At 42.0% G+C, this 13,640-nt stretch overlaps 1 protein-coding gene across 5 annotated transcripts in view; it reads left to right on the plus strand.

The window, feature by feature from the left end:
- The window catches only part of PKNOX2 (PBX/knotted 1 homeobox 2), a 95,527-nt gene that overhangs the window by 63,972 nt on the left and 17,915 nt on the right, over nucleotides 1-13,640 (plus strand). For all 5 annotated transcript variants that reach the window (XM_075035010.1, XM_075035007.1, XM_075035011.1 and 2 more), the window contains 2 exons: nucleotides 4,834-4,942; nucleotides 10,371-10,510. In XM_075035010.1, coding sequence (XP_074891111.1) covers nucleotides 4,859-4,942; nucleotides 10,371-10,510 — 224 coding nt within the window. In that variant the 5' untranslated portion in view covers nucleotides 4,834-4,858. The remainder of the gene's footprint in view (nucleotides 1-4,833; nucleotides 4,943-10,370; nucleotides 10,511-13,640) is intronic.

Genomic DNA, 13,640 nt, shown 5'->3' on the forward strand with positions numbered 1-13,640 from the left:
ATTTAGTGGTAATTGTTGTTCTCATCGGAAATTCATTGTGGCAGCTCCCCCCTTTCTGTGGAGCTGGAGTTGGGAGGAGGATTTGCGAATATTAAATAAATAAATGCGAATATTAAATAAATAAATGCTGTTTTCCCCTGCACCCAGGGGATGTGTCCCATCCGGTGACAAACCAAACTGGTGCTTGGCAAGAGGTTTTTGGCATTATCTGACATGGTGTTTCCCCCTCCCGTTTACTGAAGTGCTTATGCATTGACCCAGAGCTTTTTTAGGAGAAAAATAGAAAAGGGGTTTGCTCTGGTCCAGGGTTTATCCTGCAGAAATATCAAATCTCCATCTGCTTTAGCCCGTGGTTGTACCAGATGCACAGACTCGATTCATCCTTTTTTATTGGGAAATAATGTGATAACTGGTTGCTAGGAAGGTTACAAAGGCCAGCATTTAGGGAACCAGCATCTTGGCTGAGAGCAAAAGATGCTCCCAGTGCAAAAACCCTCCTGGGTTTGGATAGAGGAAATTTGGCTACCAAATATTCCTTAAAAAATTAAAAATCTTTTGTGGCGCAGTGGTATTTCTTGCACAAATGCTCCTGATAACCTCAGACGAGGCATCATGTGAGCCCACTTGGAAGCAACTTGAATGTGAGGAATGACCGAGAATGGGTGATGTCTTGAAAAATGGGATTCTTCCCCATTTTCAACCATTTAATAGCATTTGGTTTATTTTTAATGAACTCAGGGTGGCATAAGGGGGTTCCTTTAATAGCTCGTGAAAGCCTAGTGTTCATCTTTCAGGGTAATGGGTGAATTTTGGTAAAAACAAAAAGGGCAAAGGTTGGCAGATAGAAATGAGATGTTCAAGAGCAAGAGGGTCACTCTCGATTCACTTTATGACCAATGAAGAGTTGGCATCACCCGCCGAGGGTGAACCTGTCCTCACTGGCGGTTCAGAGCAAGATGTATCATCCTCTGGAGGTGCCTCTCCCTTCCCCCTCAGCTATATTTCTTCATTTTAACTTAGATATATGCATATAATGAATGCATATATCATAAACTTCAGCATGCACAAGCCCTCCATGAAGACGGAGGCATAAAAAAACTTGCAACCCGCTGTGGAGAGAGCATGACTAACACAGCGTCATTGCAAATCTTAAAAAAAAAAAAAAAAAAACAAAACCTTTAGAAAAGGCAATCTCTCCTTCATACAGAAAAATACCTTCCTGTGGCCAGGAAAATGTCCTCAAGTATCTCTAACAATTTTGAAACTTTGGGTAGAGAAGAGGAAATGCTTGAAAAGCTGATTTTCTGATTTCTCACATTGAGTCCTCCATTATCAATTGCATGTTTTGCTGCGGGGGAGAAACTGCTGAATGAGCTAGAAAAAACGATCCCCATTTTCCCATTGATTTGAAAACAAGAGTTGCACCTTGCAAAGCTAATGTTAACATTATCCACTGAAAACACTAACATGGAGTCCAACAATGTGATTTTTTTTTTTTTTCATTTAACTCTATTTCTAGTATGGTTTTATGGCTGTTTTATTAATCAACAAGGTCATATCCACCTGGGGAGTGGTGAGCGACCGTCTGCAATACTTTGATTTTTTAAATGTTTTGAGGCATCAGTGACACCCCCCCCCCCCAACTTCTCAACTTAGTCTTTAATTATTTTTATTTGAAAGAGGAGGTAATATATTGCTGGCAAAATGCAGCCAATAAATCTGAGAGTCTTTTCGGTAGATGCAAGCTCTTCGGGAAATACATTTTCAACTTAATGGCAATATTTCAGTGATAGCTGAAATAATTTTATTTCATAAGGAAATTTAAGATACTTTGATCTCAGGTCGCTGCCAAAACCTAAAGTACTGCCACTTCTGGAAATGAAAGAGCCTTTATGGGTTTTATTGCTCACCATTTCTTTCCTCTGTGTAAACACCCCAGGAGTTGGCTGCAATTCTTGCCGTCCTCAAGCCCCAGCCCCCCAAAATTCACTCTTCGCCCAAGATTTGATCATTGCCTTGAGCTGATCTGCAAGGGGTTGGCAGGGGTTTGGCGATGCTCTGCTCCTTTCGTCTTCTGGATGCCTATGGTCAAGAGCTCATGCAGCTAAATTGATTTCAGAGGTGGGGAAAAAAAAAGAGGATTAATGCGTAAAATAAAAAACATAAAAAATAAGAAAGGATTAATGCATAAAATAGCAGCTTTCGACCCTTCCCTGCGTTTGGCTGCTGATAAATCCATGGGGCTGACAGCTTTGCACTGTTATCCTGAGATTCATGGCTGGGGGCTCCTGCGTGAAACACCCGTCTGGCTTTTCCCGTGAGTGCCAGGCGCTTCCCCGGATATTTACGGCACCCGAGTGCATTTGTTTCCCCCAAGATAAATATACCACTATCGGCAACAGCTGTCTCTCATTTTTATCCTTTTTTTTTTTTTTTTATATTTGGCTGTAAGTCCTATTCTCCAAACAAATCAACGCCCATAAAGCCTCAACGAATGGCTTGATTTTAGCAGGTTAGATGATATTCAGCAATTAAATTGGGCTCCCGACTGCCACCTTCTGGGAATATATTCAACCGAAAAGCTCACACCCCACAATAAATTGCCGCGCACTACAGGTAGGCTCACTCCTGGCATGAACAATAGATGCCAAGCAGGTTTTTTTTTCCCCAAAATAGTAATCTCTTTTTTTTTAGCTTCCCACCGAGATGTCTAGACCGTCATGGTGCTAAATTCTGCTTTTCTCCAGCTGCAGCTATTTCTGGTGGGGAGGTGTTCCCCTTGGTGCTACCCCTTGAGGATGTGGATGCTTGCATGCCTGCAGCTGCAAGCAGAGATTTGACATTGGACACTGAAGATTTTAAGTCGCGAGTTCACTCAGGAGCAGATAATTTTGCCTCCTGCTATTTTGCTGTTGGGAAAGAAAGATGGAAAGCATCATTTTAATCCCATAAATGCAATATCCTTCTCTCTACAAGAGGTCTGTGTCACGCAAGGACCCCGGTCTGCTTTTCCAATGCACAGGATTTTGGGTGTGCTCTCTTAATACTCAATTCATGGATCATCCATAGTATTGCAAAGTAAAAAAAAAAAATTTAAAAAAAATTATTCATGCAGAATAATAAGAATGGTTGATGTTCATCCCATGCAGACAGAACTTGGCTTTCAATGTGGATATGGTGCATTTGTGCTCTTGGTGCCTGGTGGTTCCTGCAAAGGCTGAAGCCTCATGGAGAAGACTGGCATATTGTGAATCTTCCCCCAGACAACCGTTGACCTCACTGAGAAGACCAGAGTATTGTGAATCTCCCCCCCCAAAACTGTGTAGACTGATATGAAGACCCCAAATGTGCCTCGGTTTTTACTGACCTCACTGGTATCCCTGTTCCTCTGCCTTGTGCAAGAGCGTTTTTTCCTGCATGTCACCATTTCATGGCAAAAGTGACACTGACACTATTTTTTGGTAGATCCCCTCACAATATCAGAGGACTTTACATAACTTTTTGCATTTCTTCATGGGATGGCACCACGGCTCTTCTCCATATGAGAAGTCAATTGGGAACCCAATGCATCGATGAGCATCGCAACGGGGCGAACCCTTCGAGAGATGTCATCTCTTACAAAAATGAGTCATTGCAGGGAGAAATGCGCTTCTGAGGGCTCTGGGGGGATTTTGCTAGGTGGCTTTGTGAGTTGGCTTAACACAGAGCTCAGAGACTCAGAGAGGACTCAGGATGGGGGGGGTGTTTGAGGATTTAAGCAAGATGATTGGCTTTTCTTCTGAAGCAAGCACACAGCTGCAGTGAAATAATGGGAGAGGAGGCATTCTGGGGCCAAGAGTTCCTTTTTGGTTACATCTGCCATCAGTTCTATCCTTGGGGACAGCATCCAGCCAAGACCTCTCTACAGATTTGTCCCTTCCTGGTGCCTCTCTTTTTCCCCATCTCCTTGGGACCTGAAGATACCAAAAAAGAGTCTGTTTTCCCCCCAAATAACTATGCATTTACAGAAAGCAGAGCAACTTCAAGAGAGTTTGGGGTGGCATGTCTCAGACTGCCTCCTGGGTTCCATAGGGATGTCCATATGGGATGTCAAAATCAGAGTTTGCTCCCTGGTTCGAATCAAGCAAGGGCTTAAACCCTCTTTCCTCATTTCTGTGCATTCAATCGCCATGGGGTCGGTCAACTCAACATAGGAGTCAACTGGGTTGGTCAACACAATGTAGGAGTCAACTGTGTCAGTCAACTCAACATTGGATACTCAATGTCCCTTCTGGATTGAGCATGCAGTGCTTGAGGATGTGACTCCATGGTGGCCAAAGGCAGAGAGACAGGTTTTTTTTACTGTATAATTGCAGAAAATGGAAAGTTTTGCATTTATGACTTGTCTTCCTGCTTCCAAAAAGGAGGAATAACTGGAAAGGGAACGGGAATCCCCATTTAGGCACTGCGGTTATAGGCATAAGGGATGGAAAGAAAATGGCCTGGGTGCACCAGGGCTCACAAGGGGGAAGATATAATGAGGTTTGCCGATGGCAACCATCATCTCCAAGAACTCTGCCCTTGCCTGGCTGCTGTCCAGGGAAGATCTTGCCAGCACCCCCCTTCGCTTGGCCCCTGATGCATTCCTTATCCAAAATCACAAATCTCAAATAATCATCAGATTATGATAAGGCTCATCAAATCATCTTGGGTTTCTTCCAGGGACTGGGTGGTGGAGCACTGTGCTGGGGTGCTTGTCACCTCTCCTTTCTGTCCCTTTTTTTCTCCTGTTCCATGGGATTTCTTTTCAGGGGGAGATCCCCCTTAATCCAGCGGAATTTCTCCCACCCACAGGTTCTCGATGTGAGTCCCACCCAGGATGCACCATGTCTCCCCGGCACCGGCTCTGACGATGATGGCCACCCAGACGGTGCCCCCTCCTCCCTACCAAGACACCCCGCAGGTGAGTGTCCCCCAGCACCCATGGGCTCCTCCAGACCCCTCATGACTCCCCCAACTCCTGCATTAATTACCCTGCCTTCCTAAGTAATGATCATTACAAAATATTTCACCCCAAAACGTTCATTTCAGAGACTGGCAAAAATTAAAACCCCTCTTGGTGCAATCTCCAGGATTGAAGGGGTTTGGGTCAAACTATGGGGGTTTTTTTCCCCTTTGTGGCTTATTTTGGGGTCACAGGGTCTTCTTGGAAGGCCGACACGGTGGTGTGTTTGCAGCCAGCAGGTTAATAAGCTGGAAAGACGAAACGTCTGGTTAAACCGTGACAGATTTAGCTGTAGGAATGGCCTTTTGATTTATTCTTGTGGCATTTTTTGGCAACCCGTGGCAGGGGGAAAAAAAGACTTCATCTACAATGTTGCTTTAAGGGGTCAAATAACTTTTCCAAGCATCGTTACAGAGTTAAGTTATTACAAGAAGAGGAGTTTGTCCAAGAGAAACTCTACCGGAGCACCCCAGTGGGCTGGACGTGGTGGTTAAGGTTGGATTTCAGAGATGGTCCCGCACCTCACAGCCCATCCCGAGATTTTTGGGGGGGGCAAATCCACATCACATTTCCACTTTCCCAGCTACAGTGACAAATGGGGATGATCTGGATTGAGTGCTGAACCAGCTCCGCATTCAAAGCAGCTTTTTCGGGGGATTCATATGGGAAATTTTTATTTTTTCCCTCATTTGCTGCAAATCTTGGCTGCAAAAGCAGAGAAGTGTCCCCTCCCAGGAAAAAAAAAAAAAAAATCAAGCCTGTTCTCTGCAAGCTAAAATAAATACATTGACTTTTACACCCCCTCTGAAGCCACCCGGGTCTCCTTTCTGCTCGTCTCCGTTGGTGGGAAAAGGTCACTTCTCACAAACGACACCTCGGTGGGGTTTTTATGGCTCCTCCAACTTCTGTGTCATCATTTGCTTGCTTCGCTGCTCCACTACGAGAAGGGGTTTTTTTCCTAATTTCTTTTTTTTTTTTTCCCCACGACGAAGCACATCACCTTTCTTGCTTACGCAGCAGGGAGCTGTGACGCTGTTTTAGTCCTAATGGGCAATTTAAGGGACTTTTAAAATAGCCGAGATTTCCCGCAGCATCCTACGGAGATGTCCTCCCTACCTTCCCCATCCCTGTCCCTTATCTGCCCTGCTGTTTTAATACATTGCATTTTGGGGACTCTCAGGAGCATTGTTGCTCAAAACTCTCCTTTTTTTCCCGTTGAGGGGGTTGCTCAAGCGTTTTTGCTTCAGTTTAGTGTGTTTGCAGGAGAAGCTACAGCCAAGAGTTGCTTTTTTTGACTCAATGCTGTGACTGCTATGAGCTTTTTTACCTGAAAATTGGGGATTTCTAAGGTTTGGAAAGCAAATTGCACAAATTTCCTCTCCCCAAAGACAGGGAAGAGATGGAGATGGTTGATGATAAATTAAAAAAAAAAATCAATTATTAGAGCTACAACCAGCTCCTCAGCATCAAGGAGACCATTTTGGGGAGAAAAATGCTAAAAAAGGGGTTTGGGGAGCTTTGCATTAGTATTTTACTGCAGAGGCTATGCAAGTGTTCACCCTCACTGTCAGAAATGTGCAAAATGAAGCAGAAATGATGGGAAAAGCTGCCTTTTGGAGGAAAAAAAAAAAGTTTTAATAATCACCTGGTTCTGCTGAAGGGGTGTAATATGGAGCATCATTTATACTGAGCGTGATCACACTTGCCAAGCAACTCAACCTGTTGAAAATCTGCATGTTTTCCAGAATAAATTAAAAGCAAAAGCCAAGGGAAAGTCTTCAGCCATTTCATTGTCAAAGTTAGCAAAAAGAGGTTGTTCTAAAAATAGGCATTTTCAGCACCTAAAGTGATGAAAGCAGCTTTGGCCCCCGCAAAAAGTGCCTTTTAGGTGGTTCCATCAGGGAGAAAAATGGAAAATTAAAAAAAGATAAAATTTTATTTCTTTATTTACTTACTACATAAATATATCTTTAAAAATTATTAAAAATTGGGTGTAGATGTTGATTTTTCAGCACAGAAAGCAATAAAAGCAGCTTTTCCTCTCAAGAAGTGCTTTTTAGGTGGTTCCATCAGGGTCAAAAATTGAAAATTATAAAGATATAATTTTTTTAATTTATAAAAATATAATTTTTTAAATTATAAAAATCTATTTTCAAAAAGTCACAGATTAAAAATTGGGTGGAGATGTTGATTTTTCAGTAGGATCAATGAAACCCCACAACTCCTGGTGTCCTCAGCACGTTTTGGGGCTCAGAACTACAGTTTTCAGCATGTATGATGGCAACAGAGAAATTTCACTGTGAAACGCTAACGAAGAGGGTAAATATTGATGATTTAGGAGATTTTCTTGCCCTGAAGACCTTCACCATGGTTGCTCGCTCGAGATGACGCATTTGGCCATAGTCTTCAAAAAAAATCCTAAAACAAGAGGGATTATCACATTTAAACCTGCGGGAAGCCCCGCCATTGCCTGGGGAGCAGCTGCTAACTCCAGCAAAGGATTTTCTTCCTAAAGAAGTGAAAAAGCCAGAAATATACTATAAAAAGGAGTATAACTGGGAACTGATGCGCATCGTCGAGCAAGCGGCACCTCAAAAATCTCTGTTTTAACTGGGAGTCTTGCAAAAATATGGGGATTTTTGGACTTTTTAATTGTTTTTTTTACATGTGATTTTAACCTATTTTTTACAAATTTTACAACTTTTAAAAAACTTTTTTTACATATTTTTAAAGATATTTTTAACTTTTAAAAACATTTTTACATATTTTAAGATTTTAAACATATTTTTACATATTTTTAACCTTTTAAACCATTTTTTAACATTTTTAACATATTTTTTTAAACTTTTTTTTAAAAGTTTTTTTTAACTTTCTTATTTTTGCCTTTTTTTTTACATTTTTCCCTCCTGCAACTATTTTTGGCCATTAAAAAAAAAAAATCCCTGCCTACATTTTTTTTCCACACTTGCTTTCATATCCAAATCCAGCCCCTTTTCCCCCATATTTCCCCATTTTCCCACTGCTGAGATGCTCACGCTCCCGAACCAGAAACCTGCTGCCTTTTTCCTCCTTTTCCATTCCCACCTGCTCCCTGTGTATCCATTTTTGGCTGCGTTTTTTCCTTCCTCTCTGCCCAGCTGCAAATACTCGCATCCGAGCATCCTCTTCCCTCTTTTTCCTGCCGACTTGGGATTATTTTTATTAATTTTTTTATTATTTTCTTTAGTCCAAGGTGAGGTAATGGCTTTGAAACAGCCGCAGAGGAGTCTTTTTTTTTTTTTTTTTTTTTTTTTTGCGTAATAGCCCAATTAGTTGCAGACACGGCTGGAAAGAGCCAGCTTGGCGGGATTTCGGGGCAGGACGCGAAAAGGGCTTCGGTGTCCCAGTAAATGAATGTAACGAGGGGAAAAAATTAAAAAAGGAAAAAAGGTGGTGGTGGGAAAGCCATTTTTCCCCAAAAAAAGTAATTTTCAAGGGAGATAATAGGGATAAAAAACGGGAAAACGAGAAAGAGGACGGGGAGATATTCAAAGGCATGGCTGGAGCATCCCCAAACCCACTTGCGGTTTGATTTTAGATAGAAAATGGGGGGAAAAAAGAGAAATCCAAACTGCTGGGATAGAACGGGGAAGTGAACCCCAAATTTTCACTCATTTTTTTAGCACTGGGAAAGGGAAGAGGGATGGAAATCAATCCCGCTTCTGGGTTGGGAGAGTTAGAAATTAAATAGCGCCGGGTGAATTTCCAGGTGCCGGAGCCAAACTTTGGAGTTATGAACAATAAAGGAGATTAAAAAAAAAAGCACCATATTGACAGCAAAAGGTCAGGCAGGAGATATTAAAGTCAAACATTTTAAAAGCAAAAGGTGTCGCCATTTTGGCCTGGCTTGGGTTTACGCAGCTTTTAAGAGAGGCAAGAAATGTGCTTTTTTCATGGCAAGAAGCTGAGTGTAAAGGTGGGTTTGGCTGGAGAAGACTGTGGGCATACACATGTATACACATAAGTATTTATATATATATGTGTGTGTGTGTGTCTATACACAAATTTTATTTATATGTAAATAATCACAGATATAAATATGGAAGTATGTTAGAAAAATAAATAATATATAAAAATATTTTCTTTCTATATAAACAGACAGAAATAAATATATATTGAACAAATAAATAAAATATATAGATATTTTATTTCTATATAAGTAAACACAGATAAGAATACATAAGCATATTAGACAAATAAATAAATTATATATATAATATTTAACAAGAGGCAGAGGCTCCATTTTGCTACCCAGCTCAAGGGAGGATTGAAGATTTACTGGTGAAAACAGGCAAATGCTGATTTTTTTACATTTCAACACCAAAGCAGGTGAAGCACTGTCTTTGCATTAATTTTCCACTGAGATTTTGAGCTAAAACCACTGGATTTGGGGGTTTGCTGATGCATTTGAACCCAAATCGATTAAAATTCTACTTTAATTTTTTTTTTTTTAATTGAATCTTGTGAAGATAAAGCAATGTGTCATCTGCAGCCCGGCAGCAAATAATTCAGATTTCTTTAATGCAGTTGATAATTTTAAATGGAGATTGCGCCTAAATATGTGCAAGCCAGTCCATGTGCAGGTGGAAGTTTTGGGGGTGATGCTGGAAGGATGTGCAATCATTTGCACGTGCGCTGGCACGGACGCATCTCACATCTTAAATACAGATATTTACCGAAAATAATTGCAATTTTTTAAAAAAGCAGAAAGTTAGATAGCAGAATGATTTATCTCATCGCAGATGTAATTTTACCTGTAGATTTCCAGCCCCGGCGCCTTGCGATCCCCATTGCGTCGGCGATCTGGGGCAGCATCAGGGCTAAAGATGGGTGATTTGGGCACGGGCAGAAAAAAGGTTGATTTTTTTTTGGCTGGCTTCTCACAGTGCAAAAATGACTCATTCCTGGGCTTGGCAAGTTGGAAGAGGCTCACGTAATTTTGGAAGAAAGTTTAAAATGCCTGTGTGTCTAGACAATAATACCTGCTTTGAAAAAAACCTTGGCAAGCAGCACCGCTGCAGCTGATTTAATCTGGGGCTTCTGCAAAGCATCCCTTAGTAAATTACCCCCCGCCTTTGCTTTGCTGCTTGTGCAGTAAGGATGTCGGGACTTTTTTCCTGTATTTTCTCCAAGGGAAAAGTGGGAATAACCTAAATCTGCTGTTGCCAGGATTAGATGAAATGCAAATATATTTTTACCTCCCCCCAAACCATCCTGCTCAGAGCCCCATCACGGGGCTGCCTCCTCCTAAATTTTGAAAATTGAATGCAGAAGGCTGCAAAACTTGGGGGAAAAGTGCCACAAACCTCATTTTTGTTTTATTTTCTTCCTTCCCCGCCCCCCCAAGATGACGGCCACAGCCCAGCAGCCCAGCAAGGCACAGCCCGTCCATCTCACCACGCCGGCGGCGGCCGCCAATGCGCCGGTATCCGCCGCGGCCGGCGACCCCCAGGCACAGCTGGAGGCCGACAAACGAGCCGTCTACAGGTGATGCAAGCTAATATCAGTGCGCATGAATTAATTAATGAATGCCTTAATGCATTATTTCGTTAATGCATTAGTTACTGTGATGCATTATTAATGCATCGATTCGGCGGTGCATTAATGAATGCATGGGTTAATGCATTGATTCGTTGATGCATTCATTATTATAATGCAGTATTAATCTGCTATTATTCTAATGCATTAATTAACACACAGGAACGGGGGGGGGGGATTAGCAGTTAGCTCCTTTTTAGCAATAATAACTATCGATAATAACACATGGTGGTGGAGCTCCTTCATAGACCTCATTTGCAGCATCTCCCCCCGTACAAAATATTCCGCCCCCCCCACCCCAAACCCCCAAATTAGCCATTTTCTTTTTTTGGCAAAACCATGTGATTTGGGGCCAGAAAAGCACCCAGAAGGAGTGAAGTCACGTATTAACCTGAAATACGCAGTTCTTGCATCCATACGGGGTGCCGGCAGCAATGGGTGCGGGATGGATGAGCCCCTCTGGTCCCCTTTTTTTTGTCACTTTGGAGATAATAATATATAATATGGTAATATATGTAAAAATGTTATCATATAATTGCAATAAGTGACATTATAACTATGTAAATAGTATAATTATATAAGTAATATGTAATTATATAAGTGCTATGTAATTATTTACAATATTATAATGTACGCATTAATGATGTAACAGTAACATATAATATTATAATATAATCAGGGTTACAGTTTAAGGTTAAGGATTAACCCCCCATTAATGGCCAGGGCTGTCGGGGCTTGTGACCCAAAAAATTGCAGCTCGGAAGCGAAGGAATTAAAACACTTTGACTCCAAATATTCAAATATTACAAGTCCAAAAGGTCTGGAAAGGCGGATGAAGGCATGGAATAAATCCACCTGTTTCCCAGGAAAACGCAAAGGATTATTTGCAGCAGGTCTCAAGACTTTTTCCAATGATGGAAATAATTTTCTCAAGGCAAAAGAGGTCATTCAAGACCCCCCCCACCCCTTTTCTTTGCACTTCTGCAAGGATTTTTGCAGCGTTCGTGGGATAATGAAAACCAGAAAAACCTTTTGGAGCTTTAACAGCCTTAATCTGAAGATTTAAAAAAATGCCAGAAATACCTTTTTGGAGGTATTTCCCACCCAGAAAAGTGGGGAAAAAATTGTTGGCTGGTCCCGCATGTAGAGTCGGTTGTCCAAACCTAGATGCTTATTTTCGGGTACCAGCCAAAACTACTCCCCAAATACATTTTTATCTCTAAAAAGACAGCCAACAAGCCTTTTTTTGCTACATGCAAAATCTGAATATTCACCTATACAGCGGTTAATATGGATTCTGTATATGTCATTAGCTATCAAATGCACACAGGTTTTTTTAGGCCTTCCAGGGCCATACCCTCCACCCAAAATGATGGATTTTTGTTAATTTTCGATAATTGCACCAAGGCCGAAGGCATCAGTGGTAAGTGTCGGTCAATCAGCCTGGAGGGAAATCGCTGGGAAAATGCAATGGGAAATCTAAAAAATGCTGGACAAGTCACCCCGCTGGGTTTTATGCTCTAGCGGGAAGTTTATCATCCATAAAAAGAATACAAAAAAGGGAAAAAAATTAATCCTCCTCCATCTCCTGCTTGGCGTGGGAGCATCTTCACAGGGATGGGTCCAGCAGAATCACTTCTCTGCTGCAATTTCTTCCCAGCTAAAGTATTTTCTTGACTTTATGCAACAGAGGGCCTGGGACTTCCCGATGGATTTTGGACCAGTAAAGACGACGCTCCCATAGGAACCGATGCTTAAACTACCCATCCCTGCAAACTGGATTTTTCCAAGTGGGAAATGTCTGAATTTCTTTGCATTAAGTTTATTTTCTTGGGGGTTTTTTTGGTTGGTTTTTTTTTTTTTTTTTTTGGAGGGGGAAAGGGGTATATTGGAGCTGTGTAAAAAACCATTCCTGTTGTGATGTGGCCATGGTGCCGCTGGCTCGCGGGCAGAGCCCTGCTGAAGGTGCGAAATTAGGCCATTAGGCCATTAGAGGAATTCATTTCTCTTTATTAGCCCGTGTCGAATCCTTTTTATTAGTGGCTGCAAACGACCGCTCTCCTGCAGGAAAATGTCAGGGCCGGTTCAGCCCTTTTATTTGGAGGATTCCCTGGAATGAAAAAAAGAGGTTTTTGCAAAACCATATTCAGCAAAAGCAGATTTTTCCACCCCAAAACTCTTCCTTGTGCCATGGGAGTGATCTTCTACCTCCATAACACCTGTGATGGGGAAAACCCTCCTGTTTCCCTGTTCATCCTCCTTCCCTCTCCCCCCCCCAATTTTGTAACGAGGATGGGATCCAGCTCTCAATTTTCATGCCGTGACCTCCGCCTGCAAACGCTCACGGTGGCTGTTCTGTTCTCCTGCCTGTCGTGGCCACAGAAAGGCTGGAAATAGAGAAAACTGCATTTTTTTGGCATACAAAAGGGAAAAAAAATTGCAACGATTCAGCATATAGCTTATGGCAGAACCCCAAATTTCACCGCTCCTTGACACTGCACTCTACTACAGGCCTTGGTGCTCTCCCTTACACTATCCCTGGGGCTTTTGCACCTCCTCCTTGTTTTTTTTTATTTTATTATTTTATTTTATGTAATTTTATTTTATTTTATGTTGTTTTGTTTGGGGTTTTTTTTTGTTCTATTTTAATTTTTATTTATTTTTGGGTTTTATTTTAAGTTTTTAGTTATTTTATTTGTTTGGACTTGATTTTACTTTATTTTATTTTATTTTATTTTATGTCCAACTGAAAACCAAACCATCATCCCCTCAGCCACGTGCCTCTCCCTCCTCCTCCCTGCCAGCGCTACAAGACGTTCGTGGGGGTCAATAGCAGCAGCGACCCAATTATAAATACTGAGCAGTGCGGGGTGATGCCAACAACGGTCTTAATCCCCCACTTGGTCGATGTAACCCCTCAAAGCAAAGGGGCTACAAATTTTTCAGGGGCTGCAGTCTCCCCCCCGCAACCTTTCCCCCCCATCCTTGGGGTAATTCCGTGCCTTTGCTCCTAATTGATGGAGCGGCTCTGGAAATGGCAGTGGGCACCTGCCGCTGAGCCACCGGTTCATAAGTCCCA

The sequence above is a fragment of the Buteo buteo genome, chromosome 9, assembly GCF_964188355.1.
Source record: "Buteo buteo chromosome 9, bButBut1.hap1.1, whole genome shotgun sequence".
Lineage (NCBI taxonomy): Eukaryota > Metazoa > Chordata > Aves > Accipitriformes > Accipitridae > Buteo > Buteo buteo.